At 44.5% G+C, this 26,547-nt stretch overlaps 1 protein-coding gene across 2 annotated transcripts in view; it reads right to left on the bottom strand.

Moving 5' to 3' along the window:
- The window catches only part of NBAS (NBAS subunit of NRZ tethering complex), a 1,050,553-nt gene that overhangs the window by 665,880 nt on the left and 358,126 nt on the right, over positions 1-26,547 (bottom strand). For both annotated transcript variants that reach the window (XM_077488811.1, XM_077488809.1), the window contains exon 30: positions 6,316-6,545. In XM_077488811.1, the coding sequence (XP_077344937.1) occupies positions 6,316-6,545 (230 nt within the window). The remainder of the gene's footprint in view (positions 1-6,315; positions 6,546-26,547) is intronic.

Consider the following 26,547-nt stretch of genomic DNA (forward strand, 5'->3'; position numbering starts at 1 on the left):
GTACTCAGCTGAGCACTGGTAAATATTCCATTAAAACTCCTAAATGCCTCTATACACTAGAAAAGAAAGGAGCCAGCCTGGACCAGAACAGTTCACACATACCCACGTAACTTATTCTATTAGATCTTTTGTCTGGAAGCTTTCACTACAAGCCCAAAACTAATTTAGGAGAGGCTAGAACCGACTCACCAGGCACACGAAGATCGCTTTTATAAGCTTTACAAAATCTGCTAATGTACTTAACCACTTTCAGACCGGACCATTTTGCTGGTAAATGACCAGAGGTCTTTTTACACTTTGGCACTGCGCTGCTTTAACTGGTAATTGCGCGGTCATGCAATGTTGTACCCAAACAAAATTTGCGTCCTTTTCTTCCCACAAATAGAGCTTTCTTTTGATGGTATTTGATTGCCTCTGCGATTTTTATTTTTTGCGATATAAACGTAAAAAGACCGCAAATTTTGAAAAAAAATGATATTTTCTACTTTTTGTTATTAGAAAAATCCAATAAACTCAATTTTAGTCATACATTTAGGCCAAAATGTATTCAGCCACATGTCTTTGGTAAAAAAAAAGTCAATAATTGTATATTTATTGGTTTGCGCAAAAGTTGTCACATCTACAAACTAAGGTACGTTTTCTGGAATTTACGCAGCTTTTAGTTTACGACTGCCTATCTCATTTCTTGAGGTGCTAAAATGGCAGGGCAGTACAAAACCCCCCCAAATGACCCCATTTTGGAAAGTAGACCCCCTAAGGAAATTGATAAGAGGCATGTTGAGCCCATTGAATATTTTATTTTTTTGCCTCAAGCGATTGAATAATGACAAAAAAAAAAATTTTTTTTTTTTTTTACACAAAGTTGTCACTAAATGATATATTGCTCACACATGCTATGGGCGTATGTGAAATGACACCCCAAAATAAATTCTGCTGCTTCTCCTGAGTATGGGGATACCACATATGTGGGACTTTTTGGGAGCCTAGCCGCGTACGGGGCCCCGAAAACCAAGCACCGCCTTCAGGCTTTCTAAGGGCGTAAATTTTTGAGTTCACTTCTCACTACCTATTACAGTTTTGAAGGCCATAAAATGCCAAGATGGCACAAAACCCCCACAAATGACCCCATTTTAGAAAGTAGACACCCCAAGCTATTTGCTGAGAGGCATGTTGAGTTCATGGAATATTTTATATTTTGCCACAAGTTGCGGGAAAATTACAAACTTTTTTTTTTTTTTTTTTTTTTTTAACAAAGTTGTCACTAAATGATATATTGCTCATGCATGCCATGGGCATATGTGAAATGACACCCCAAAATAAATTCTGCTGCTTCTCCTGAGTACGGGGATACCACATATGTGGGACTTTTTGGGAGCCTAGCCGCGTACGGGGCCCCGAAAACCAAGCACCGCCTTCAGGCTTTCTAAGGGCGTAATTTTTTGATTTCACTCCTCACTACCTATTACAGTTTTGAAGGCCATAAAATGCCAAGATGGCACAAAACCCCCACAAATGACCCCATTTTAGAAAGTAGACACCCCAAGCTATTTGCTGAGAGGCATGTTGAGTCCATGGAATATTTTATATTTTGCCACAAGTTGCGGGAAAATTACAAACTTTTTTTTTTTTTTTTTTTTTTTCACAAAGTTGTCACTAAATGATATATTGCTCACGCATGCCATGGGCATATGTGAAATGACACCCCAAAATAAATTCTGCTGCTTCTCCTGAGTATGGGGATACCACATATGTGGGACTTTTTGGGAGCCTAGCCGTGTACGGGGCCCCGAAAACCAAGCACCGCCTTCAGGCTTTCTAAGGGCGTTACAGTTTTGAAGGCCATAAAATGCCAAGATGGCACAAACCCCCCCCAAATGACCCCATTTTGGAAAGTAGACACCCCTAAATTTAGGGGTACACTAGTGAGACTAGGTAATAAATGGCGGGTGCCCTGAAACTATAAAAAAATAACTAACCAACCAGCGTCACCTGTAACAGTTATATGGTGATCACTGGTGAAAGGGTTAACTAGGGGGCAATTAGGGGGCTTTATGCGGTAGTATATGGGGGTCCCTGGCGCTATAAAAAGCTGCAGCGAACCTAAATACCTACCTGCCTAACTAGCGTCACCTGTGACACTAATACAGCGATCAGAAAAACGATCGCTTATTAGGCTGGGTTCACACTGGAGCGATGCGGGAACGCCACGAATGCGCGGCGGGTTCCCGCATCGCATGCCTCCCGGCGGCAGTTCACACTGCCCTATGCGAACTGCTGGGAGTGTCAGTGAAATGTTACTGACACCCCCAGATCAGTTCGCATATCGCAGTGCGATCTGCAAACTCGGATCGCATGGTGTGAACACCCATGCGATCCGATTCTGCTGCGGGCCAAAAAAAGGGTCCCGTGCGAATTTGCGGCGGGTGCGGCGGGTGCGGCGGGTGCGGCGAATGGCTGAACTCGAATCGCACAGAGATCGGATGTGATTTGCACTGCAGTGCGGTGCGAATCACATCCGTTCTCATAAACCGCTGCAATGTGAACCCAGCCTTAGTGACACTGGCGACGGGGGGTGATCACGGGGTTAAACCTTTATTGGGGGGGTTAGGGGGGTACCTTAGAACTAAAGGGGGCTAACCCTAACTGCCCTAACAGTTATTAGTCACAAATGACACCCGCCGGGTGATCAGGGGGTTAAACCTTTATTAGGTAATAAATGGCGGGTGCCCTGAAACTATAAAAAAATAACTAACCAACCAGCGTCACCTGTAACAGTTATATGGTGATCACTGGTGAAAGGGTTAACTAGGGGGCAATCAGGGGGCTTTATGCGGTAGTATATGGGGGTCCCTGGCGCTATAAAAAGCTGCGGCGAACCTAAATACCTACCTGCCTAACTAGCGTCACCTGTGACACTAATACGGCGATCAGAAAAATGATCGCTTATTAGGCTGGGTTCACACTGGAGCGAGGCGGAAACGCCGCGAATCCGCGGCGGGTTCCCGCATCGCATGCCTCCCGGCGGCAGTTCACACTGCCCTATGCGAACTGCTGGGAGTGTCAGTGAAATGTTACTGACACCCCCAGATCAGTTCGCATATCGCAGTGCGATCTGCAAACTCGGATCGCATGGTGTGAACACCCATGCGATCCGATTCTGCTGCGGGCCAAAAAAAGGGTCCCGTGCGAATTTGCGGCGGGTGCGGCGGGTGTGGCGGGTGCGGCGGGTGCGGCGAATGGCTGAACTCGAATCGCACAGAGATCGGATGTGATTTGCACTGCAGTGCGGTGCGAATCACATTCGTTCTCATAAACCGCTGCAATGTGAACCCTGCCTTAGTGACACTGGCGACGGGGGGTGATCACGGGGTTAAACCTTTATTGGGGGGGTTAGGGGGGTACATTAGAACTAAAGGGGGCTAACTCTAACTGCCCTAACAGTTATTACAGTCACAAATGACACCAATGCAAAAAAAAAAAAAAAAAAAAAAAAAATGACATTGGTGTCATTGTGACTGGGGGGCAGGGGTAATTGGGGGGGTGATCGGGGGGTAAAGGGGGGGTGTGAGTGTGCCTGGCATGTTCTACTGTGTGTGTGAGTGTTGGTGCAACTTACTGATCCGCTCTCCTCCGTGTCGGAACGGAAAATACCGACACGGAGGAGAGAATACATCACTTCCTCTCCTGTGTTTACATTACAGGAGAGGAAGTGATGTCACCGGGGATTTCTATTCGTCGGGAGCGATCGCGAGGGGGTGGCCATGAATGAATGGCCGTCCCCTCGTCCGGGATCGCTCCCGCACGAATACCGACCGCCGCAGGCACCGGGCGGGGGCCCGATCGGGCCCCCGACCCGCGGGAGGCAAGGGACGTACATGTATGTCCTTATGCCTGCCCGTGCCATTGTACCGACGTACATCGGCGTGCGGCGGTCGGCAACTGGTTAAAGTACGCACACAAGCTAATAAAAAAGTACTGCACCACTTATGTAATAAAAAAAAAATAAAAAAAAGTATATTAACCAGTTCCTCATAACTATGCAGTCATCCACACCAAGCTTAGGATTTCTACATCCAAGTGAACTATGGAAACTGCAAAGCCCCATAACATCACATGTGGTTGTCAGAAATCCTCTCCTTCTGAGCCAACTGATAAACAAGTCAATGTTTTAAAGTGGTAGTAAATTGCTACAGAAAAAATAAAAAAAATCCCCTGCAAGCTAATGGCATAATGTGCTAGCATGCATTGCATACTAGCACATTATGAATTACCTACTGTAGAAGGAAGCCCTCACTTTCACCGCTGACAGGGCTTCCATCTTCACCTGGTCTTCCATCCGGGTTCACAGGCTCCAGCAGCTTGAATGGCTCAGCTGCGATTACGTCACTGCCACGGCACAGCAATCTGAAGGAACGGTGTGGGTATGCCATTCCTTCAGAGCGCATGTGCTGGTGACATCACTAGCTGCCAAAAGAGCAAATATCTCCTAAACGGTGCACGTTTTGGAAATATTCATTTTACAGTGTAACAGTGTAGAGCAGCCTTTCTCAACCTTTTCAACACTAATCTGATATGCAAATAGCATCCAACACATATTGGAGCCACCTCCTCCAATTTCATTCACCCCACCCCACGATGGTCACAGCCCGCCTTAATAACCAACAAGAAAGTATGAGATATGAAAAACAGAAAAGTGTTTTTTTTTTTCTTTTATGGTGTTAATGACACAGTGACCATGGCTATTATGGACAATATTCGTTTTTCTGATCCACAGAATTAGTAGATTTCTTAAAGCAGCAAACAGGGGTACCACGGATGAAAAACATAAATCATTTCCTACTTAGGACTATTCTTTATGATAGCCACAAAACTGATTTTGTTTTTTTTTTTTTTCGTTTTTAGTTTTTCACATTAATAAGATATTCACAGCAATAACATCACACTCAGTAAAAAAAATTGATAAAACAACACATATAATAAATGACCTTTCATCATGAAATTGTTTGTATTTAAAAGTGTTTACTACATTCTGCACTAGGAAAGGCATTTTTTTAAGCTAGGTTAAATCATTTTCCACAATGTTTTTTTATTTTATTAAATTTTTTTTTTTATTTTATTTTTTTTAACTCTGCACATCAGTAGACCAGGATTATATGTGCCCTTCCTGCACCTCATCTAAGGCCGAGATGCATTTTTTTTTTTGTACTTATGTTCTGTCCTTTCATTGTTTAGAGAGAAATATAAGGTTAAAACACCTACTGATCATTGTGTATCACTCTAGATACTGTTCTACCACGGACGTATGGTACACCCTATAAGAAAATTGGATGAGCAGCTCGTAGAAATCTTGTATAATAAGGCATTTTTTGTTTTGACGTAGGAACGTTGTACGTGCATTATATTGATGTTTATTGTTTCCGATCATGCGCAGTCTTTCATATGCAATTTTTACCGTACGAAAAAAGTGCAAATTCAATTAAAATTGTTAGTTCTGTTCATGTACAAAAAAAAATGGGAGTTTGTTCCTTTGGAAATTTTCATTTGGAAGGTCTCAATTGGCTATTGATAGTTGCGTACACGTTATCAGAAAATTGTCCAATGGTTCCTCATACCAAAATGTTTGCCTGATTTGGTGTGGACCCTACCTTAACCAGCACCCACAGTGCACTATAGTGATAGAAGTACTTTAAATCTATTTCTGTACAATCACTACCTTAGATTTGTATGGGAAATGATTATAAATAATGATCTTCTAGGATGGTAACTCTGCTTTTCACCATATTTTCAGTGGAAGGATTCTATTCCCCATTGGCCTATCTCACAAAAATGTGGTTGGCCGTATCATTAATGCCCAACTCATCTTGTACTGATAACAGAGAACAGGACTGGAAGTGTGTATGGAAGCTGGCGATATAGCTTTTTATTTAAACTGTGCAATAAATATGCTATTCTGGTTGCACCCAGCAGTTGCCTCTACACCTAAAGGGGGAAAAGGATGGGGGGTAAAGGATGGGGGGTAAAGAAGGGGGGGATGCAGGTGTTAACAGTGTGGTGCAGCTGCAGAGTTGTACTGCTCCAGAACCGCTAGTGTAAAAAAGCTCTTGGTGACATGCATCGGGTGTCGTACAACACTTCATCTGAGCCTGTTTTACAACTCACATATGTCATAAGATCCTAAGGTGCCTGTCCAGTACTGGCTGTAAACATGTATTTAAGGCCAGATCCAAATTTTGTGGACAACTATTGATTCTCAGTCATGCCTTTTGGCAGCCCAGCACTCCATACTACAATAGATAATATTGAATTTTACCATACCTTGCCAGGTCCATACAGTTATCTGTGAGGGTAGCAGATGAGTTGAAGTATTCTCTACTGGCAGCCAGAACCAGCTCCACACTCTTCTCATATTTTACTCTATAGATCACTTTTCCTTTAGAACTGATGCCCACGGGCAGGTCGATGGAAGTTGCATTGCAATGCATCATATGCCCAGCCAGCTGGATGTTCTCTTGGCGACTTGAACACAGCAGACTATCTGCAAAAATCTTAAACATGACAGAAGCTAAGAGTTAGCAATATATACATACAAAACCATTCAGTAATCTTTGTCACAAAACAAAACTAACCAGTTCATATATGACCTGCAGGGCCGCTCTAAGCAACCTCTATGACTAACCACCAGGTGGGTGGGACGAAACATGTCAGAAGGTGTGACTTGTGTGGTGTAAGGCTGAGGCCATCTCACACACTTTAACAACATAAACTGGACTGGGAAAGTGACAATTTTTATAAGTGGACAACTTTATATAGATGTATTTTCATACCATTTATGGGTGAATAAGTAAACTTACATAAATAACAAAAATCACACTAAGGGCGTTGGCACCGTTGCATGAAACCTTTACTATGCACACAGCTACTTGCACTAAATTTGCACTCTTGATATGGGCTTTAAAATACACCTGTACAGGGGGCCAGTAATATAGACCTAAACGTAATAAAGTGAAGCCAAAAAAAATAAAATAAATAAAAATATTCCCACACTGGGACCCAAGAAGAGAATTATTGAATTACCAAAATGTTACAAAGGCAAACAATGATAAATAACAATGGCAATATAAACACATTATAGGCACTCTTCAACATTTCTGTAAACTTTAATAAAAAGAGTGGTAGTGTTGGTGGGAATATTTTACTTTTTCATACCATAGAAATAGCATACCTCAGATTGTGATGAGACATGAGCTCAGACATAGAAACATCACTCGCCATTAATTTTGGGTCAAAGATCATAAATAAAATTAGATATGGGCGCAAAACACTTCATTCACCATATTACATGAACCCAAATGAACCATCAGGCAAATCTTTAGCCATCATGTATCCCACCTTGTTTGTACACCAGCCATGGACCTGTTAAAGTGGAACTTTACCTATAACAACTGGCTTGCTGGAGTCTGCCATTTTGCTGAAGCCCAGAGCCCACAAACAGCAGTAAATCATAAAGCGGAACTAAACCCATTGATTTAATGGTTTCAAAAAAACAGTTAGGCCCCTTTCACACTGGGGCGGTGTGGCCGACGGCGGTAAAGCGTCGCTATTTTTAGCAACGCTTTACCATCGTTTTAGCAGTGGTCTGTGGCTGTTAGCGGGGTGGTTTTAACCCCACTAGCGGCTGAAAGAGGGTTAAAACCGCCCGCAAAGCGCCGCTGCAGCAGCGCTTTGCCGGCGGTATAGCCACGCTGTCCCATTGATTTTCATTGCAGTGAAAGGGCCCGTTTTTTTCAGGCGCTACAATGGCGCTATTTTTAGCTCTGTGGCGCCTGAAAACCGCCCCAGTGTGAAAGGGGCCTTATAATCCTGTAATGTCAGGATTGCCAACTGTCACATTTGATTGTATCCTCAACCAAACTGTCAAACCATCAAATGGCTGGCGTCATAACTGATTACATGTGAAGCACTATGGTAGTTGCAGTTTAAACAGAAGTAGCTTTCATGGCTGTAAAGGATAGGAGGGTTTAATTCTGCTTTAAGGCTGTCAGCAGATCAGCCTCTACAAACTGAGCAGTGCCTAAAAAATGCCTAAAATAGAAAGCAACTGAGCATGTGCAGAGCAGGATGAGAGACAGCGTATTACTGAATTACTGTATTACTGAATTTTAAACGGTATAGATACTTATTGTAATGTTTTACATAGCTATACCTGCAAAAGGGGCAAAAGGGGCCGGCCTGAAGTGATCTAGCAGGACTTAATTTTCTGACTAAAGATAAATTCTTCTGGGGCTGAAGTGGTTAAGGCCCCTTTCACGCGGGCTTTCAGGCAGACCTGATCGGACGCTCCATTCACCTCTATGAAGCGGTGACATATCCGCTGACATCCGCTATCCATTCCGATCCTGTCCGCGAAATCCAGATGGATAGTGACCTAGTTTTCATCCGTCTGGTGGATCGGAACCGGGTGGGATTGAATGAAAATGGATAGGCGGTCCAATTTCATCCGATCTCCCCATAGTGGAGAGTGGGACTCTGACAGGTCCATCTCTGCACAGTGAGTGGAGACGGACCTGTCATCCGCCTGCTCAGCGGGGATCAACAGAGCTATCTCCTGCTGAGCAAAGCAGAGTCCACTGGGCGCATCGACCGCGTGAAGGGACCCTTCATAAAACTGGACTTTATATGTGACCCTTTAAATTGAGCGTGGCTGTTTTAGGGGATGCAGCATGTGTCCTACCATATGGACTGGTATTTAGTTGAATATTTTCAGTCCGTCAATGCATGGTGCTGGGTGTTCGAGGGAGGCTGATTGAAGAACAAAGTTTCTACATTTCACCTGCATGATGTATATTCTATTCCCTCCTCTGGACCACAGGAGCTGACATCTGTAGTGTATGATCCTAGATATTGACTTATATAAAATTGTGTGAGGCCATACAGTGCAAGGGAGTCCGAGTGGGATATCACATGAGTTTTGTATACCTGGCTGTGGATTAGAATTATATACAATTATGCCCGCGCTCCTCCTCTATTGGGTGTGAGCTATACCTAATATCAGGACTGGTCCTTTCCACTATATTCATCATTGTCACACACCTCCTGTATTAGTAATATATAACTCTGGAGGAATGAGCACAGGTGGGAAAGCAGAACTAGTTGAAGCCAAACCCCAAATGCAGGAGAAAACCAGCATTAAAAACTCACCTAAGCTGCTTTTATTCAAACCTGTTTGGGTGAGTTTAGTGTTTGGGCGTTTATTTTATTGGCCAGAATCTTAATTTACTTTGGCCATCGAAATGAACATACACTTAAGTGCTAAATGTGCCTAGCGCTTAGGCACATTTAGCAGCATTTGGCGTTCAGGAGGAGCAGCTCTGACTGCCCTTAAACTCTGCAGTTCCCAAACTCCTCAAAAAGCCTATGTGTGCATGGACACCTAGGCTTTTACTGAGGTGCATTCAGGACACAAGCCCCAAAAACATCAGCTTAAGAGCAGCAGTGTGCATGAGGCCTTATAATCAGTTACGTTAGAGCAAACTTTTTTTTTTTCTTTTGGGATAAAGGTTTTACATGAATAAATAAAAGCTGATCATTTTAACCACCCGTCAGTGTTAAATGGTTTGTCAAATCCATGTAAACTGATACATTCTACTGGACAGCTTGACATTTTGAAAAATAACTGACTTGCTGGCTGGATCACCAGATGAGAATAGAATAAAAAAAGCCTAAAAAAGAGAATGAATGCAGCCATCACATCTAAGGCTGGGTTCACACTAAAAACCGATGCGTCTGACAGTAAGGGTCTGGTGCGCTCCTGTTCCCATTTCAGGGGAGAATCAGGTCCGAATTTTTGGCTGAACTGACCTGAAACAGAGCCAAAGACACACAGGACCCCTGTGCAATTGGCTCTAAAAATGTGGGAACCGGCTCCATTGAGAGCCAGTCCCAATCTATTGTCATGCGAATTGGATGCAGGGAAACCCTCATCCAATTAGCACAAGTGTGTACCCAGCCTCATAATTGGCAAACTGCAATAAAAGAAAAGTTTGCTTTTGGGTTTAATACTATTAATTAAAAAACATAGTTTTTGAAGAATCCCACAAATGTACATCTTTGAATTCTGTGCTATGTAGTCACTATGCCCTGTGATTAGGCACTGCTGTGTCACACATTTCGCAGAGCCTGTCATCTGAACTATAGAGGTGCTGAGAGGAGGAGTTTCAGGAGGAGGAGTCAGTACAAAAATCACTGCCTGCAGGCAGCAAGGTACCATGGGATGTGTAGTCCCTAGAAATTTAAAGTAAACCAAACTAATGAGGAGAAGCTGCAAAGCATGCAGGGAAGTTACGATGTTGTGAAAAGAGATGGCCAGCAGACAGGGAGAACTCACAACATCAAAGTAAGCTTATAAGGGATTGTCAAAAATAACCACTGTTTGTATCACTATTACAATGCTAATGTTATAAAATGTAGGTGTAGGCTGTGACTAAGAAATCATTTAAAGGGTAAGTTCACCTTACAGAAAATCTGTAAGGTGAACTTATACTGGACCCCCTCCCCATTCCCCGCTGTCAGGCACCGCGACGTCCCTTTACCAGTCCAGGGATTTGAAATCCTCCTGGCTTTCTCTCCTCTCTTTCAGTGCTGACAGGATGGGCTAGGTGGACTGATCAATGACACCCATGTGACAGTGCTGACCAATTAGAATGCCTCCTATCCATACACGCTGAGAAGTACATAGAGGAGATTAAGCCACTGGGATTTCAAATCCCCGGACCAGTTAAAGTGGCATCCCAGTGTCTGACAGCGGAAGATCGGGTACAGTGGTAACAGGGGGGGATGGGGAGGGGGTCCAGTGTAAGCTCACCTTACAGATTTTCTGTAAAGGTGAACGTACACTTTAATAAGTCTAGAGTAAAGTATACTTAAAGTGCCATTAAACATACATCAGTAAATGGTGTATTACATGCTTTTCACACTCACTCAGTCACTATGAGATACATTTTCTGTATTCTGTGAAAAACCTGGTTAATCCTGCTGCTCTCTATCTCCACCTTCTGTTCATGTCCCCACTGCATTTGGGGATTTTGCAGAGCAATGTTGGCAACTCTGCACATGTTCCGTTTTCAATTTGTTTCTATGCTGAGCATTTCCCCATGTGACTATAGTCACACATGTAGGCATATACACTAGTAAATGACAGCCCATTTCCTCCACCATGCCCATTAACAAGCTAAACACAATTGGGATGGGTTATTACATCTTAATTGATGGAGACTTCACCTACCTGGTATTCTAAGACAGAGGCTGGAGGGGCGTGACATAGCCTGTGACTGGCAGAAATCTGCCCACACCACACTATAATTATTTAATTTAAATTATACATTTGTATCACAATTTAAAACAGTTCATTGACACTGATATTGATATTTATTTTTATGCTGTATCCCAAGGGCAGTTTTTTTTTTCTTTTTCTTTTTTTTTTTAACAAGCAGCAGAGGACTAGAGGCTCCTACTGCATATGTTTTCCTGCAGGCAGGCTGGGAAAGATCTGGGTCACGTGACAGCTCATTATCGATTAGGAAAAAGGTACTTGGATGATTTTTTTATTAAAATAATTACAGGGTCATCATCCACATACAGAAATAGAAGAGATAACATAAATTAAAGTGTGTGTTTAAAGAGGAAGTAAACTCTCATGGGTTTACTTCCTCTTTGTCTCCCTGAAAAGGTAAAGCATAATAGGCTACTATGCATCGCATAGTAGCCCATTATGTGTCACTTACCTGACACAGGAGCCAGCGGCATGCTAACGGCGATAGTGCACCTGCGTGCCGCTGTCTACGGTGCATGTGCCGTAGACAGCTGTCACTTTCTTTTAGTACACGGTTTAGGAGATATTTCTTGGACCTACAGGTAAGCCTTAATCTAGGCTTACCTGTAGGTCAAAGTGGTTTGTAAGGGTTTACAACCACTTTAACATCACATTACAGCAAATCTAAACTCTAAAAACTAATTTCTTCCTTTTGTTCAGTGTAAAAAAAAACACCAGTTAATCTTTCATGCTCATTTATGTGCTCTCTGCATGTGCTGTTATTAGGACATGTATTGCGATATTGATAGGATCACCAGATGAACAAAAAGAAGAAGAATACAACTTAAAAGAAAAAAAAAAAAGAAAAAGAAAAAGCATTCAGCCGCCAAACCAAAGGACTGGAAAGTTGCAGTATTATTTACTATTGCATGGAGAGGTTTAGATATGCTTTAACCTAGACTTTAAAACCTTGTAAAAAACTTTAACATGCCAACACCATTTTGAACGTTTTTCACTCCTTTTAAATTGTGTAGCTTTTATTAACATAATTCCTGATGATGCTGACAAAATATTCACACACACTTTGTTATGGGATGGAGGCCTCACAACTATACTCCTACATGGTCCCCCTGTTACATGTCCCTGGGGGGAGTCTACAAGTGGCATGGTCCAGATAGATGATCCAGAGCAATGATGCAAAGCCAAATGCTAGAGAAAATCTGCCTAGACATGAAGTAGCTAAAAAGGGGCAGAAATTAGCAGCACTGCAATGCAAGCAAAATTTAAAAATTAAAAATAAGTACAGTGTTTTATATTGAAAAATCATGTTTTATGGTAAACACAGCTTTAGCAAACTCAATCATATCCAGTTATAGTTTATATCTGCTTTATGCTCAGATTGGGATATTTAAAGAGGAAATCTATTGAATAAATATTTAATAATACAGTTGTGCTCATACATTTACATATCCTGGCAGAATTTATGATTTCTTGGCCATTTTTCAGAGAATATGAATGATAACACAAAAATATTTCTTTCCCTCATGGTTAGTGTTTGGCTAAAGCCATTTATTATCAATCAACTGTGTTTACTCTTTTTAAATCGTAATCACAACAGAAACTAACCAAATGACCCTGATAAAAATTACATACCCCAGTTCTTAGTATTGTGTATTGCCCCCTTTAACATCAATGACAGCTTGAAGTCTTTTGTGGATGAGGCTCTATCTTTCGCAGATGGTAAAGCTGCCCATTCCTCTTGGCAAAAAGCCTCCAATTCCTGTAAATTCTTGGGCTTTCTTGCATGAACTGCACATCTGAGATCTCCCCAGAGTGGCTCAATGATATTGAGGTCAGGAGACTGAGATGGCCACTCCAGAACCTTCTGCTGTAGCCAATGACTGGTCGACTCAGCCTTGTGTTTTGATCATTGTCATGTCCAAGTACATCCCATGCACAGCTTCCTGGCAGATGAATGCAAACGTTCCTCCAGTATATTTTTTTTTTTTTAACCAAAGTGAAGTTTATTGAGCATAAAAGAAAAAAGATGACATAACAATACTCAAACAAAAATTAGGCGCAACAGGCGCCTCACACCATGAAAAGGGATATACTCCATGTCCGAAGTGACAGGTAAAGAAACACAGCGTAAACAAAAATCATGAATACTGGTAATACATGTATACACACAGTAAAGCACCCATACAGAATAGGTAGAGAGGATTGTTGCCACCCTCCAGTATACATCATCTACCCAGTGCAGCTAAGGGGAGTATCCAGCCACACATCCCATATTTTATGGAACTTGGCAGGGCACCCTCGGTTGGAATAAATGAGTCTTTTGTAGGGTATAGTCTGATTAACAGCTCTCTTCCACTGTTGGAACGTCGGGGGATCTGGTCTGAGCCACAGTCGGGCTATCTGCATCCTAGCCGCGAAGAGAGTCTCTTGTAAAAGTATCCTAAGGTATTTACTTTCGTCCTGAAGGGGGAGAAGACCGAGAATACACTGACGTGGGCAAAGTGTGAGGGGGGACCCCATATGGTCGTGCAGGAATTGGATTATTTGAGCCCAATACCTCTGAATGGGGGGACAAGTCCAGATGAGGTGATAAAACGTACTGGCTGGGTCACCGCAGCGGGGGCATGTAGGATCAAGTCCGGGTTTGTACTTAGCCAACCTTCCCGGGGTGACATAGGAGCGATGGAGTATATACAGGTGAGTCAGCCTATCCGACAGTCTGGGGGAGACCTCCGTCGACGCCGACAGCATCTCACCCCAGTGCTCGTCTATCGGTCCAATGTCAGCCTCCCATCTAGGTTTAAGACTATAAGCATGGGCCGTAGCCCGAGGAGTGAGGAGGTGTGCATAAATGGTGGAGGTGAGTTTATACGAATCGCTGCCAAGAGCCAGGCTCGCCAGGGGGGTACGCGCCAGAATCGGAGGCGCAGTACCAAACTGAGCTTGCAGTGCATGACGGACCTGCAGGTAGCGGAAAAACAGATGGTTCGGGAGGCCAAACTCATCCTTAAGAGCCTGAAAAGTCTTAACACCGTGACTCGCATAAAATTGAGACAGGTATATGACCCCCTTACATATCCATATTTTGTAGTCCGGTATACCCAGCAACTCCGGGATGTCGAGGTTGTCCCAGGGAGGTGTATGTGCATGCAAGGAGGGGGCCCCAGATCTGGACTGCACCACCCGCCACAATCGGCAGTGGTGCGCAATCATAGTGTGCTTATAAGACAGGTAGGGGACAGCTCTATGCCTGCAAAAGAGTATTTGGAAGGGATGCGCAATGACATCTGTAATCAAGGCACACACCAGGAGGGAGTACCGTAGTTTGTCATACGTGTTCAAATAATAAAAGTGGGAAAGCTGGGAGGCCAAGTAGTACATCTCCAGGTCGGGGAGGGCAGCGCCGCCAAGACGAACCGGGCACTTGAGGGTCTGCCAGGCCAACTTATGCCTGGAAGAGCCCCAAACAAAGGAGTTGAGAATCGATTCCATATCACGGAACAGTCGCGACGGTATATGAAGTGGGGCATGCCAAAAAATGTAGAGGAGTTTGGGGAGTAGAATCATTTTAACAAGACCCAGGCGGCCCATGACCCCCAAGGGGAGCCTGGACCACACCTGGGTCTTCCGTTTCAAAAGGGGGTAAAGGGGCTCAAGGTTGAGGTCGACGTAGTCCGCGGGGGAGCGAGAGCAGTGTACACCAAGGTATTTAATGCGGTCCGTACACTCGAGGGGCAATAAGGTCTGCGCCCTAGTGGGGGCGGTGATATCGATGGGGAGAATTTGGGACTTGGACCAATTTATGCGGAGGCCCGAAAAAGCACCAAAACGGCGAACCACCTCCAAAACCGCCGCCAGGGAGGGGCCAGCGTCCTCCAAATATAGCAACATATCATCCGCATAGAGGCTGATAACCTCCGATAGCTGACCCACGCGGAGGCCACGGATACCCGGGTGCGCTCTAATGGCAATCGCCAGGGGCTCCACCGCCAATGCATACAACATGGGCGAAATGGGGCAGCCCTGTCGCGTGCCCCTCGCCAGGGAAAAGGGGCTGGAGATCTGGCCATTGACAAGAACTCGGGCAGTGGGGGCCTGGTAAAGAAGCTGTATCCAACGCACAAATTTAGGGCCAAAGCCAAAACTGTGCAAGCATTCCCACAAATACCCCCACTCCACCGAGTCGAATGCCTTGGCAGCGTCCAAACTAACAACAACCCTGGAACCAATATTGTCATGAGAGGCCTGTAGGTTCATAAACAGTCGTCTTAGGTTAAAGGCAGTATTTTTCCTGGGCATGAAGCCCGTCTGATCCGTGTGTATGAGATGGAGTATTACCTTGTTGAGTCTGAGGGCAAGAATTTTGGCCAAAATTTTAACATCCAGCTGCAGAAGCGAGATGGGTCTGTATGATTCAGGGGAGAGGGGGTCCTTACCCGGCTTAGGAATAAGGACAAGCAGCGCTTCGTTCATGGAGCGAGGGAGTACGCCGGTATCGAATATGTGGGTGTATAGCAGATGGAGCTTGGGGATCAGGGCCTCCTGAAACTGGGTGTAAAACTCCCGAGGAAGGTCATCTGAGCCTGGGGCCTTAGAAGGTGGCAAGCAAGCTATCGCTTCTGCTATACACTCCTCTGTGATGGGAGCCTCCAAAATCTCCACCTGGGAGTCCGTGAGAACCGGGAAGTCAACTGTCTGCAGCAGGGCACGCAAGTCGTCCAAGGAGCCGTCGGCTTCAGAGGTATATAATTCGGCATAAAAGCGCCGAAACTCCTGAGCCACCTCCTGTGGATCCGACAGCGTGACTCCCGCCGCAGACAAGAGCTGTACCACAACCGGAGGGCTGTGGTCCAGATGTGCCATGTAAGCCAGCAGTTTCCCAGCCCTCTCTCCATATTCATAAACCCTTTGCTTGCTGAAAAAGACCTTCCTCTCCGCCCCAGCCAGGTGCAACTGATCGGTGAGTCTAGACTGTAGTCTCAGTTTAGAGGAGTTGGAGGGAGTGGGATGCGCAAGAAATGCGCTCTCCAGCTCCCCCAGCAACTCCTCAGCCTGTTGCAGCGCCAGTCCCGAGGATTTCTTAAACTGATTGACATGAGTAGACATAAACATGCGGGCATGCAATTTAAAAGCCTCCCAAACCAGCCCAAACGGTGCAGAGTCCATATTAGTCCGAAAATAATGAATCCACTCCCTCTGAACAGCCTCCAGATCAGGGAGGACCGTCAGCCAGAACGGATTCAACCTCCACAGGCGGGACACCGAAGCGGAGGGTAGACGAAACCGGGCCCAGCAAGGTGAGTGATCAGACAAGACCCTAGTCCCAATCCCAGCATCCAAAAGGCATGGAAGCAGGGTAGGGGAACACAGGATCAGGTCTATCCTGGACATTGCATCATGCGCTGGCGTGAAGCAGGAGTACTCCCTACGGGTGGGATAACTATACCTCCACACGTCTGTCAAGGCAAACTCGGCAAGAAAATTGCCGAATCTAGTCCGACCCGAGGGAGAAGAGGGACCAGGGGAACGGGTAAGTCTATCCAGGACAGGGGACACTACAGAATTAAAATCGCCCAGCCATAAAGTCGGCAGAGAGGGATGCTGCAGCATAAAATCAATTCCCTGCTGGAGGGCCTCAAACTGAAAAGGTGGGGGAATGTAGAAGGCTAACAACAAAAATTCAAGACCCCCGATCGTGACATGCAGAAATAGAAAGCGACCCCGTCTATCGGATTGTAAATCATGTAGGCGGAATTGGACAGATTTGGCCACCAGGACAGCAACACCACTAGAATTGTTAGTATAGGGAGCATGATACATCCATCCCACCCACGGTTTTTTAAGGGATAACTGCAGCTGGCCCGTGACATGCGTCTCAGTCAGAACCATTACATCAGCCCGTAACTGTTTAAGGTGGGATAGCACCGCAACCCTCTTAGATCTCTCCCGCAGGCCACGCACATTCCACGTGACTACCTTAAGGGTCGCCATAGCAAATGGAAGATACAGTGCAGGATAATGAAACAAGTGGTAACCAGAATGCCCCAGCCACCCACCTGTGGGAGCCCCCGCGAGGGGCGGCATACAGGGTGAATACACCACCGCCACCCATCACAGGGGCTACCCCCAGAATACAAACACATACCAGAGGTAGCACAGGCAATACATGAGATACATGAACAGGTAGCAGAGTATCTGCCAGACATGGATTGGTAAATTCAGACAGAAAAAAAAACATGGTGTGTTAGCAACAAACAAGAACTGAAAAGAACAAAGAATAACAGAACGGTGCCTACACTGGACCGGCGGGGCAAACCAAATGCACAGTAACCCGCAAAACATAGGGGAACCGAGGCCGGCCAGGGAAACATTTCTTGAAATGACAGTGGGGAGTGCGCCCGGCCACCATGGGTAGCAGGAGAGGCGTCCAGGAGCGTAGAGCATATGTGACCGGGCACACTCGCAGCCGGGAATGGGGGCGAACAGAAGTCAACTGTGCAGTGCGGCCGGGTAGGAGGGTTCGGCATGGAAGGGTCTTCGCCAAACACGGTGTCCATGTTCCCGGCTGCAATAATGTTTGTGGGACGAGGGGACCCAGGGAAAGCAAAGTCAGGGCGACATGCAGCACGTGCAGGGGCATGCAGAGTACAAATAGAGGCACGCAGGCTCTGTAAAGTAGCAGGGGAGAAGGGGGGCCCAGCATGCCAGGGGAGGGTGACAAGGGATCAAAAGTACTCACGGCTAGTGGCATGGTTGACGGTTAACTGTTGCAGAGAAGGAACAATTGCAGGGCCACGTAGATGTCACACAGAGACCAACAGAGTCAGGCAGGGGCATCGTCCGGGCGCTGCTCCAGCCAGGAAAGAGCAGCTGAAGGATCTTCAAAAAAGTGAGCCTTGCCATCGTGCACCACGCGGAGCCGAGCGGGGAACATCATGGCATACACTAGATGACGGATGCGGAGTTGGCGCTTGACTTCCGTGAACTGGGCCCTCTTCTTCTGAATCTCTGCGGAGAAGTCCGGGAACACCGCGATGCGTTTGTCATCATAGGGGATGTTACCCTTCTCCCTGGTGAGGCGCAGGACCGCGTCCCGATCGCGGTAATTGAGCATCTTTGCGATGAATGTGCGCGGTGGGGCACCTGGAGGCGGAGGTCTTGAGGCTAGGCGGTGGGCACGCTCAACAGTGAAGGTGGACGAGAAGGCCTCGCGGCCAAAGTTGGCAATTAGCAGGCGTTCAAGGAATGCGGGGGGGTCAGAGCCCTCCGCCTTCTCAGGCAACCCCACAAAGCGAAGGTTACAGCGTCGCATCCTGTTCTCGAGTTCGTCCTGCTTGCACAGGACAGCGGTGAGCTGGTGCTGCAGTCGTTCGGTGGAGATCTGAAGGGGAGGGATGTCATCCTCCAGCTGGCCCAGCCTGCGCTCCGTTTCACCGACCCTCTCCCTCAATTTGTGCATATCCTGACGGATGAGGGGGATGTCAACCTTCACCTCCTCAATCCTGGAGGTGAGGGAGGTTCGGCAAAGGGTTACGGCCTCAAGAATGCGCGCCGTGTCGCCTGAGGGAGGATTCTCGGCGGCCGGGCCCGGAGCGGCGCCATCTTCCTCCACGAGGTCCGGAGCATCCGCGCGGAACTTTCCCAGCTTAGCAAGGGCTCCCTGAGATTTCTTTGGCGGCGACATGAGCGCGGGTGGTTCTCCCAAGGGAGGCAGAGTAGTGTAGCGGGTAAAGGAGTCTCTCGGGTCCGCAAGGATGGTAGAAAGGATGATAGGCAGCCGGAGCTCACAGAAAGAGCGTCCTACACCATGCAGCAGCAGGCCACGCCCCCTCCTCCAGTATATTTTAATAACATTCTCCATTCATCTTGCCATCTAGTTTGACCAAATTTACTGTGCCTTTGTAGCTCACACAGCCCCAAAACATCAGCGATCCACCTCCATGTTTTACAATAGGAATGGTGTAACTTTCATCATAAGCCTTGTTGACTGCTCTCCAAATTAAGCGTTTCATGGTTGTGGCTAAAAAGCTCAACTTGGATCTCATTGCTCCAAATTACTTTGTACCAGAAGGTTTGAGGTTTGTCTCTATGCTGTTTGGCATATTGTAAGTGGGATACTTTGTGGAATTTGCAAAGTAATGGCTTTCTTTTGTCGACTCAACCGTGTAGCCCATCTTTCTTCAAGTGCCTCCTTATCGTGCACTTTGAAACAGCCACATGTTTTCAGAGTCCTGTATGTCACCTGAAGTTATTTGTGGGTTTTTCTTTGTATCCCGAACAATTTCCTGGCTGTTGTGGCTGAAATTTTAGTTGGTCTACCTGACTGTGGTTTGGTTTCAACGGAACCCCCAATTTTCCACTTCTTGATTAGAGTTTGAACACTGCTTATTGGCATTCTCAATTTCTTGGATATATTTGTATATCCCTCTCCTGTTTTATACAGTTCAACTACCTTTTCCCGCAGATCTTTGAAAATTATTTTGCTTTCCCCATGACACAGAATCCAGAAATGTCAGTGCAGCACTGGATGAAACATGCAAGTGTCTGTCAGCAGTCCAGAAACTAATTGACCTTTTATACACACAAACACACTAATATTAAGCAAACAGATCACAGATGAGGATGCTTACCTTTAATGGCCATTCAAACCCCTTTGTGTTAACTTGTGTGCATGTTATCATGTTATGTTATCATGTTATCATGTTATGTTATGTGCTAAAATCACCAGATTATGTAAACTTTTAATCAGGGTCATTATGGCCCCTTTCACATGGGACGGATCAGTAATGATCCGCCCCGTGATGATCCGCTTGCTCAGCGGGGATCGCTCCGTTGTCCCCACTGAGCCGGAGGATAACAGGGCGGTCCCGGCACACTGTCAGCTCTCTGCTGTCCTCTATGGGGGATCGGATGAGCACGGACCGTCTGTCCGTGTGCATTCGATCCGCTCTGCAGATGGATAGAAAAATAGGATTTTCCTCCGTCTGCCGAATCGGACAATAGCGGAGGCGGACGATAGCGGGTGTCTGAGGATGTTCATCCGCAGACACTCGCTATCCCATAGGGGTGCATGTATGTCCCTATTTCATCCGCAAACGGATGAATGAAATACGGACATACTGTCTGCATGTGTGAAAGGGGCCTAAGGTATTTGCCATTATGATTTAAAAAGAGTAAACACAAAAGAGTAAACAAAGTTGATAGATAATAAATGGCTAAAGCCAAACACTAACCATGAGTGAAAGAAAAGTTTTTGTGTTATTTATATTCTCTAAAAAATGGCCAAGAAACCATAAAGTCTGCCAGGGTATGTAAACTTATGTGCACAACTGTATATAACTCCCTAGAAAACCATGTGTATAAGCGGCGTGGTTAGGCAGGTTCTTCAGCGATGTCGAGCTGTGGTATACACGGCACCAACCCAGCATTGATGATCACTCATTAATAAAAGTAAAAGCTCACATGGTGCTGCATTTATTATCTGGGCTTTGTATGTGTACAAGCAGCCACTGATACACATACAGAGCTGAATGAACAAGCAGTACTGCTTGTTCATTAAAATTATTATTATTTTTTTTTAAATAAAATAAACATGGAAAACTTACTTGCTCTGTGCAATGGTTTTGCACAGAGCAGCCCCGATCCTCCTTTTCTTGGGTCCTCTGCCAGGCCCCTCCACTTCAATGAGTGTCTCCATGGAAAGCAGCTTTGCATGGGGGCACACATGTGGGCTCCCTCCCAAGATGCCTGGTCTGAATCTATTGACAATAACCAGGCAACTCCGCCCCACCCCCTCATCACACCTTTGATTGATAGCAGTGGGAGCCAATGGCTTCCACAGCTTAAATCTGCCCAATGAGGAGGGAGACAGCAGTGCTTTACCGCTGTAATAGCAGTGCTTTTCAGGCCGCTAGCAGGGAGCTTTTAACACCCCATTAGTGGCCGAAGAAAGGGTTAATAGTACCCTTGTTGCGGCCCTGCCAAAGTGCTTTGCAGGCGCTTCGACAGCACTACCTATTCATTTCAATGGGCAGGGCGTTTTGTATACAGCGCTCCTGCAATGCCCCAAAGATGCTGCTTGCAGGACATTTTTTTTCTGTCCTGCAAGCACACCGCACTCTAGTGTGAAACTCGGGCTTTCACACTGGGGTGGCTTGAGAGGTGCCTGAAAAGGCTAAAGTGCCTGAAAAGTTCCCTAGTGTGAAAAGGGTCTTAATGTATAGAATGCATTAAGGTAAAAAAAACAAAAAACAAAACCTTGAGGCTTTAGAACCACTTTAAAGATCACTAAGAGCTGTGGCTCTGGGTAATGTATCTGTGGCTGCAAAAACATTACTGTTGCAGAACAAGCAAAGCCCGCTCTGCTCTATGGGCAGCCAGATGTAAACTGATCGGCTGTTTACATTTGACTGCCCTCCAAACCGGCCAGCTGGAGGGGAACGGATCTTCCTCTTTTTTTTCTTTTTTTTTGCCTGATCGATACAAGTCCATTTAGTACACTAGTCACTTTTTTTTTTTTTTTAACCCTTCAACTTGAACAATTATCTTGCACAGTCCATAAATTTGTTTTCTATGTGCCCAATACTTGGTGCACCATCAAGAGTTCTTCATGCACTGTATTTCCAACCAGATTACAATTTCTAAGCGAGTTTAAATCTAACTGGTGGCTGAAAGAACTTCTTAGTATCGCTTAGCACTGATACTTTTAATAGTAAGATGTTCTGTATAAAAAAGACAGAAAGAAAACTACAGTGTGTATGTTTTGGAAAAACCTCCTACTAGATTACCATATCCCTGAACAAACTGGAGCAGTACAACAATGCTTTGTCACAAATATAAAGCACCGGCGGGTAAACTGTGCTCCTTGTGTACATATCAGAATTTTACATTCTGGTTGAAGAGTACCTTTGTTGACATAATATTTTAGCTGTGCCTTGCATTAGTATGAGGCTACGTTCACACTGCAGTGATGCGGGAACCATGCAAATCCAGTGTGGGTTCCCTGCATTGCATACAAATCACAGGCAGTTCACACTGCCCTTTGCAAACTGCTGGGACAATAGCGTCAATAGAAAGTTAATGACACCCCCATTTCAGTTGGTATATCGCAGTGTGGCTGAATTTGCATGGCAAGGGCAGCAATTCAAGTATGGACAGCCATCACACAAATCAGGAATACCTCTCTCTATCCTTTCTAGGCTACCCATGAAAGCTATAGAACTTTCTTCACCAGATCTAAACCTTGAACAGTGGCTAAACAAAGGAATTACTAACTTGGGTCTATTATATTCCATTTCGGGCCTACATCCATTCTCATACCTGCAGCAGACATACAGAGTTTCCCTGCAATCCTCCTTCTTATATCTTAGGATTTTATCTAAAATTCAATGGACACAGAAGGACTCTCTCCCAAATGCCATATTGAAATACTTTGACACACCTAAACCGGCAATCAAACAAATCTCAATGGCATACAATCTGCTCACCACACCACTGGATGAACACTCATCCTCTTCAACCAACTACTGGTTCTCTCTTGCAGACAATCCGCCACCGATTAAACTGGGGCACCAAGCCATAACTCTGCCTCGTCGCCTGTCCCACTGCATCTCCCACTGGGAAGCCAGACACTCTATCACAAGTGGTACCTCACCCCAGCCAATCTCGCTGCCAATTACCCTACATCGTCTCCAAAGTGCTGGAGAGGTTGCGATAAGACAGTAACTCTACGTCACATCTGGTGGGACTGCCCCAATATCAAAATGTACTGGCAAGAGGTATCTATCCTCATCGCCTCCTCATCACTAGATCTCCTGCTGGGATCAATCCCTACATGGCATAGACAACCCAAAGTACTGGCAACTCATATTCTGATAGCTGCCTGCTTAGCGCTAGCAAAACAATGGAAATCAATAAATCCATCTACAATAACAGACACTATCCGCAACTAAATGAACACTACAAACTGGGGTATGCATTTTCCAAATCCAAACTGACCACCAGTCTTTTTCAAAAATTGGGCTACATGGATTGCTGACCAAAGAAGCAAATCCCTTGATTGACACGGCTTTAACAAATAGCCCCCTCCCCCATTTTCTCAGTTCTTCGTATACCCAGTCATGTCTTCTTAACAACTGTTTGATCCAGTAACAGTCGTCGTTACCCCTCACTTAACTTCTCAAAATCAGTCAGGCTAGCTCACAACATTAAGACAAGTCTTTATCCAATTAATCCAGCTCAATTATAATATGCTCATTCTTGTTGACACCCAATGTTATGCTACATACCTATGTTAATTGCAGTTATGTTCTTTACACTCCTAACTTGGTGCCTAGTCCCCACTTACAGTTAGTACCCACTGGGGGTGAGTGGGGACTGGACACTAAGAAAATCTGTTGCTACTATGTACTGTTGGATGCACATTGTTCTAGCCAACACTCTATTAACATGTTATGAAGGTAAGTACTAAGTAATGTTTCAACTGTTTGCAGAAAAACTCCCATTAACAATCATATGTATGTTTACCTTGAATGATAGTAATAAAAATGTAAGTTTAAAAAAATAAATACGGGAGCTGCCATTGCAGACTTGTCTTTAAAGGGTAACTCCACTTTCAGGGGGAGATAGCAAATAAAGAAAAAAAATAATATAGCACATATAACTGCGACACTAATCTTATTGTAATAGAATGTTATTAAAAAATCACATTTCCTTTTCAATCTGCAGCTCTGTAATTTTCTGAGAATGCTTTGCAATATGACTACCTGGGGTTGTTCTGTATACAGAATGTGTACTGACCACTCCCCAGAAACATAATTCCTGCTTGCGTGACTGGCTCACCAATTTTCCCAGAAATCTGCACTAAGATACGATTTCAGGCATCCCCTGCAGCAAAAAGATTCATTTTTGGAGAGATACTTCCAATAGGAACGCATCTAAATGGATGCAGGCCCAGAAGATTAACTCATTAGGGCCCTGCTGCCGCCACATCTGACAGTTAATTATGAAACCACTCCCATTAGACCCACTCAGAACAGAGGTAGAGACAAACGCACATGGATTTCTTCAAAATAACAAAAGGTAGGAATCTGCAACAAAGTTTGTTATATTCCTTGCAATGTACATAGATCACCCAGAGGGGAATTTTTTTTTTTTTTTGACAAAAGTGGAGTTACACTTTAAATGTGCAGACTATGGGGCCATCATTCTCATCCTGCATCCACTACTTATTGATCCTACAAACTAGAGAAGTCTTAAAAGGACAAACTTTTCTTGCGGATGCTCATCTCTAGGTCTTTGGCACACTAGATAGAGAAGGTAAAATTTGTATGACAACCCTGGAAAATAAGAAAGTCAGCACCTGACGAGGCTATATTTCTGTGTGGACATGTTGCCTATAAAGATTCACCAAGGAGCTGTGCCCTTTATAAAAGCACTTGGCCTGTAGCCTTGTAAATGTATATGGCCACTGAACTCCTTGAGAAATCCAAACACTTTTATAATTTATAGCACTGTATAAATTATACAAAATAACATAACAGGGAATTTAAAAGACTTGGTTGAATCGCATTACTCAAGCTGCATTTTGCCTTAAAATGCAATTTTACAGCTAAATTAGGAATGGAATAAAAAAATAAAAATACAATTACACTATGTAGAAAGGGACTGTATACTAACAATGTACAAATATCTTATATAAAAAATAAAAAAAAAGCATTTGAAAACAAAAATAATGGTTTCTAGAGCTGGGCAATGAGGTAGCACTAACATTGTGGAAAATAGATGCAGACCAAGCTGAAATTCATTTTTCATACACAGACATCAGCGTCTATTCACGATATTACTTTTAACTTATCTAGTGCAAGATGGGAGTTTTATTCATTGTATGAGGGATGGGGACATTGATGTATTGATACTGCTACTACAGACACAAGTATTGCTTAAATCAAGTGTAGCTGTGGTTTACAAACACATTTTGCCATATCAGATTGAATATGTATGGGACCAGTGTGTCTTGTAAAGTACTTTCTTGTATAATATATGATGGATGCCAGTGTTGCTGTGTCTCCAGGGTCTGTCCTTGGCACATTCTCTGAGTTACACATCTGGCAAACTGATAAGCTCTCCGAAAAAATGCTGGCTTTCAAATAGAGCTGTGTCCTTACTCCTGGAAAAGCCTCCAAAACCCCTCCAGCCTTTCCAAAATTTTTCAAGGCCAAGCAAAGTTAACTAAACCATAGCCACAAAGCTTAGGGCATCAGTTAAATGGCTAAACCTCTTAGTTAGCCAGACATTTGGCAAGAGGTGCGTTGGGTTCTGATCCCAGCAAAAATCTGTAGAAACCCACATGCAAATTATATATATTTTTTAATCAATATGTTTTTTTAATAAATACATTGTAACATTCCAGTGCAATTACATACGTTTCAAAAAGTACAAAAGGTTCAGAGACAGAACAGACCACATATCTTGCTAAACAGATACAATCTCATTGGGGATCATATGCAATAATAGGGACACAGACTAAGCACAAAAAATACCATACCCACTAGCCACATCACCCACTCTCAAGGCTCTGCACAATAATAATTTCAGGTTAAGTTCCCATGGGCACAAACCGGGTGTATCGAGCTATGGCATCCAGAGTTTCTCAAATTTACCCTGGCATTTACCCTCCCTTTTCCTCCATGCCCACTAACCAGCTAAACACAATGGGGTGGGATATTACATGTAGAATAATGGAAGTAACACTAAAATCCTTTTTTTTTCTAATGATACAGTGCAGAACACTGGCTGGATATTCATTGACCAAGGGGTGTTACCAAGCAATAAAGCAAAGGAGTTTACAATAACAAGTCAAACATTACAGTGCCATCAGGTCCAACAAAACAAACAAGGGTCAAAGATCCAACTCAAGAGTGCAGCTGAAAAAAAACATTGTGGCTGTAAGATGAATCCACAGAGGCCTGGACAGCTACCTGATAAAACTTGAAAAAAGTATGAACCAAGGGCAGATGTTTGAAGTGGAAAAGCCCAGGAAACTCCAATCAACCTTGCATACGTATTGGAGGTACCTTTAGAGCTTAAGTCCTTGTAATGAGTTATCTTATCTGCCTAGCAATTGTAGACTTAGAAGTGGGGTGCTAAAAGCTAAAATGTGAGGTACAGAAAAATATCTGGAGTTGAAAAGCCTGTGTTCACACCAGGTGAAAAATGAT

Source organism: Lithobates pipiens, unplaced genomic scaffold, assembly GCF_037356315.1.
Source record: "Lithobates pipiens isolate NorthernLeopardFrog02 unplaced genomic scaffold, aLitPip1_a1.2 Scaffold_18, whole genome shotgun sequence".
In the NCBI taxonomy this organism is placed as follows: Eukaryota; Metazoa; Chordata; class Amphibia; order Anura; family Ranidae; genus Lithobates; species Lithobates pipiens.